We start from the raw sequence: 4,738 nt of genomic DNA on the forward strand, positions 1-4,738 counted from the left end.
GGATGAATAAAGTATAATCTAATCTAATCTAATGGGGGTTTCGGGCCCTCTCTAGTCCCTATAATCTAACCACCAGTGAATGATGCCTAAGCAACTAGCAAAACTTAAAAGTAAAACTTGTTTGTGGTTTAAAGAGATTTTGTGGCCAATGAGTCACTTATACATATGCTTCAAGAGTGGGCCCATAAGAACTGGTGCCAATAGGACGCTAGCGCAGCACTTCTCAAATATAACGCAATCATGAACACAATGAGAACCATTTCTGAACTAGTTCATATTCAACGCACAGAAATTGCAGTGCTGTATTTGAGGTTGGACGACATCTAGAGGACAAAGTCTATTTAACAGGTTTGCAAAAATGGCCAGTCACAACATCACAAGTAAAACATTGCTTTTTATGTTTCTTAACATACAACAAATACATTACAATCCAGTGGAAGATTCAGTGCAACATCAAGCTGTAATACATATGCATTACTTAAATAATAATAAATAATAGTAATAAATAGCAACACTCAAATAAATACTCTGACAATTAAATAGTTTTGAGGATACAAAAGACAGTCAATATTTCCAACAAGCGACCATTTTGTCCATTCAAGAACAGTCCTGCAGTAGATATTAAATAACAGTTCATGATAAATACTCTAGAAACATGAAGAACAAAGCAGACATAAATTATGCCACAAAGGTTTTCCTCAGGAACACCTTCACAGATTCATATTTTGATATGGCTTGTAACAAAAGGCTTTAATTCTATAACAAATAGCACTGACCTGACATGGGGGCTGCTGCCTAGAAAACCTAAATGAAAGGCAGCTAAGCCGGCCTAATTCTTAAAAATGACTGCATCTTTTCAGGCCCATATCACAGTATCAATATGCATCTGTTATTGTACATGAGTGATATTATTTTAGAGGATGCCAGTCCATATTAAAAAGTGTAATTCATATGTATTTGTTTATGCATTAGAAATGAATTGTGATGAAACAATGTATTCTGCCCACCACATTTTTATATCAAAATGTATATTAAAATTCACTAAACCTTTGTGATGAAATTTACTCGTGTATTAAGTAAATGTGGATATCCAAGCAGTGGCTTGAGAAACACAATATATAAAGAAAGACATATTTACTGTAAAAGGAGAAGATATCTGGTATGCTACTTTGTGCAAATTTCCTTTTGACTATAGCATTTGCCATTACAGAAAGGTCTGTCAGGTCTCACTGGCCACATGGATGCAAAACTGGTAAAATCATGGGACTTTGTCTTGTCACTGAAAAAGCCTGACTATAGATCCTGATGGAGGTCACTGTGTGAGAGAGGTTGGTAATGCTCCTCCATGCCCGACTTAGCTCGATGCCTTTGAGCAACTAGTCTCTGGTAGCGGGCCTGCTGCTGGTGATCTGGGTCCACATTTACCCAGCTGTTGGCTATCCACTTCACCCCACGCCTGACTGGGCAGTCACCGTGGAGGGAATACTCATCCAGCTCACCCATCCAACCTAGGGTAAGCAAGGGAGAAGATGAACAGCATTTGAGGAGGACTGAAACTCAGATATAACACTTGATGATTTAAGGACAAAAGAGGACTTTCTAAGCTCGAGTATTTCAATTAGAAGAAGAAGACATACTTTATTGAGCACACAGGCCTGGAATACACACACATGAAAAAATGAAAATTGAGAACAGAAAACATGGAAAAAGAGGGGGCAGAATAAAGTGAAAATGTAATACATCTTAATATCTTGTTACCCCACAAGCTCCAAGTCTATCAGCTGATACTGGCAACTCTGTTTTCCAAATTCTGAAACAGATCCTCCTTTCCCACACGTAATTTTTGCACTAGGTTTACATAATTGATGTGGGCAGCGCGGCACATTTTGGGATTAAAACAGAATAGAATTTATGATCAACTGTCATCTCTGTGAAGTGTGTGCACATGATTCCGCTAAAACCTTCAGTTCTTACCTCTACCATCAGATAGATGGTTGTACCAGAGCAGAGCTGTGCCAGCAGTAGGTTTTATTCTCACGTTCCCTCTGCCACATGTCTCCCGGGTGTCCGTCAAATCAACTCCAACTTGTTTCAGTGCCTAGGACACACAAAACTGTAAACAGCATGTGTCTAATCATTTATTTTGGCAACCTGTGTTCACTTATGGGTCAGATTCCTTGTCATGGGTCAGCACCGTCTGCATGTAATCAGCAGCATTCAGCTCATGTACTGTTATCATCATTTCACAGTGGTATACAATAAAAAAAGAGGCTTTGCTGGTTTCTGACTGAGTTGTTAAAGCACTCTCACCTGCTCTTCATAGGTACGGTTGTCTGCCACAGGAAAGGTGGTTTCACCACCTTCTTCTACAGAGCTGAGGTAGAATAACATGGTAAGATACCTGAGATAAAACAAGAAAGGAATTGAAAAATACAGATAAATATGAAACAATGTTTCCTCATACCCAAAATAGATTTTGTTTTCTGTGCCAGTACTTTGCATATCTGTCTAAGAAATGACAATACTTCAGCAATAAAATCAACAGGTGAGAAAGCAGATAAATTAGGGCCCAACAGTGATCATGACACGACCTACTATAAAAATGTAATGAAAAGCTATGTATGTGTCCAGTCTTTGATATGACTACAGAACTATCAACACAAGAAAAGCCACTGAATATAAACTAAACAGAATATACATATCATACGTACCTGCAAGAGACCTCTGCGAGAGCTGATGTGTTTCCTGCCAGTCGTGTGTGCGCGCAGGTAGTCTCTGAATGAGACGGGCTGCTATCATGGTGTGCGTTACTGAAATCTCCGTGATCATAGCGAATCACCTGCAGTGGCTCACTCAGCTCAACCAACGTGGAAGGCAGACGTGTCAGACTGATTAGTCTAAGCAAAAGAAATAAGACAGCAAAATGCAAAAATATAAAAACTCATGAGTGTATGGGCTACTATTGTAAGAGCATGACAAAGCATGTCTGTGTGTCGTTACCTGGTCCTGAGTGTCTGCAGCACATGGTGGGATCCCGAGCCTTGGTAAAGCCACGTATGTTTGTTTCTCTGTTTGAACTGACTCAGGAGCTTCCCGCTTCGCTGTTGTCCTGGGCGCTGGGACACATCATAAACACGCCTAAAGTCCTCCAAAGTCAGCATCCCTGACACACACACACACACACACACACACACACACACACACACACACACACACACAACACACAACCCCCACAACACCACACAACACACACACACACACACACACACACACACACACACACACACACACACATTCCTTAATACAGCTGGGAGTACAGTTAAATATAACCTCATAGCTAGAGACATGAAGGGAGTCTTTATGTGGTATCACAATTCCAGTTCAGTTTTATTGAATCTTTAATTTTTGGACAATGTAATGAACAGCAGGCTTTAACAGCCTCCCTACTCTCTTTTCCTCCATTACTTCCTTCTTTGTCCAACTGTATGCTATTACTCTCAGCTGAATGAATATGTGGCCCCCATCATTTCTCCTGGGAGACCACACTCCAGCCACAACAATAGCACTGGGATGTCAAAGAAGAGGTGGCCAGGAGGGGGGTGAGTTAACGAAAGAGTAGTGGACGAGGGAGTGGGGGGGAAACAGGGGATCTGGGGGAAAATTGAGAAAAGGGGTTCGAGAGTAATCAGTTTTTAATGAGATAGGACGAGGCACATCCGGACTGGGATGTGTACAACGCCTGGCACAATGGCATCAGGTCAAAACGGTGTCACCCCTCTTCCGGCCTTGCCACTCACAAAGACTCGCACGCAATCACAGCAACATGTCAGCTACTTCCTCTTAGCAGTACACAACCACTCAAAATTCTCTTTTGGGAAGCCAAGAAATCAGATGAGGAATTTTTGCTGTTTTTTTCTCACTTTACTTGCATTTGGAAATCTCAAAGAGTTCAACATTTAGATAGTGACATTTTTAATTAGGATTAAAAGACAAATTCATGTGGCCTAGTTGGCTCAGTTGGTAGAGCAGGCGCACAAATACACATGAGGTTTATGCCTCTACGCAGCGGTCCAGGATTCAAGTCCAACCTGTGATGATTTCCTGATATATCCATTAAAGGCGGAAAAGCCCAAAGAAAAAATCTTTAAAAAAATAAATACATTTCATTTCAAGTCACATTCAGTTTATCATGGTGTCTTACACGCACACGCACGCACAAAACTTACCCGTTGGGCAGATTTCCAGACCAGTGAGTATCTGCCGTAAGTTGTCTGGGTTCAACCAAGTTCCATCTCGAGAGCGTGAGTGACTCACAATCTGGATAAGAGAGACACATGTTTTTTCTCATTTCAACAAGAAGTGTAACGCGTTCTGACAGTTCATCTGAGTTTTCATTATTTAGAGTACTAGAATCAATTTTTCTGGCCATCTATTTCCCCCCTACAGTTCTATGGCCCATGGATGCAAGATATTTCTCTCTTGTCACCTCCTGTTTCTGCAGCAACCCGTCCTGGTTTAGGTCCAACAGACTGAAGACCTCCTCTGTGCTGAAAGAAAGCAGTGGCTGGTTTGACTCCACTTGTCCCTGGCTGGGTGCTTCGGTCTGGCTCTCCATCAGACCCTTGAGCTGAGCCAGCTGCACCACCACACGACCCTCCTCCTCTGACAGGAAACCAGGGATCTCTAGCAGGAACAGGATACACATACTGTACTCACCCAAATCATGTAATGTACAAAA

At 41.5% G+C, this 4,738-nt stretch overlaps 1 protein-coding gene across 1 annotated transcript in view; it reads right to left on the bottom strand.

Moving 5' to 3' along the window:
• Window positions 1-377: 377 nt before the first annotated feature.
• LOC116692250 (transmembrane prolyl 4-hydroxylase) overlaps window positions 378-4,738 on the bottom strand; it is a 10,402-nt gene continuing 6,041 nt past the window's right edge. The window contains exons 3-9 of the mRNA XM_032520388.1: window positions 4,487-4,683; window positions 4,227-4,317; window positions 3,001-3,163; window positions 2,712-2,897; window positions 2,311-2,401; window positions 1,975-2,098; window positions 378-1,508 (exon numbers count right to left, since the gene is read on the bottom strand). Coding sequence (XP_032376279.1) covers window positions 1,294-1,508; window positions 1,975-2,098; window positions 2,311-2,401; window positions 2,712-2,897; window positions 3,001-3,163; window positions 4,227-4,317; window positions 4,487-4,683 — 1,067 coding nt within the window. The 3' untranslated portion in view covers window positions 378-1,293. The remainder of the gene's footprint in view (window positions 1,509-1,974; window positions 2,099-2,310; window positions 2,402-2,711; window positions 2,898-3,000; window positions 3,164-4,226; window positions 4,318-4,486; window positions 4,684-4,738) is intronic.

Source organism: Etheostoma spectabile, chromosome 7 (genome assembly GCF_008692095.1).
Source record: "Etheostoma spectabile isolate EspeVRDwgs_2016 chromosome 7, UIUC_Espe_1.0, whole genome shotgun sequence".
NCBI classification, from domain to species: domain Eukaryota; kingdom Metazoa; phylum Chordata; class Actinopteri; order Perciformes; family Percidae; genus Etheostoma; species Etheostoma spectabile.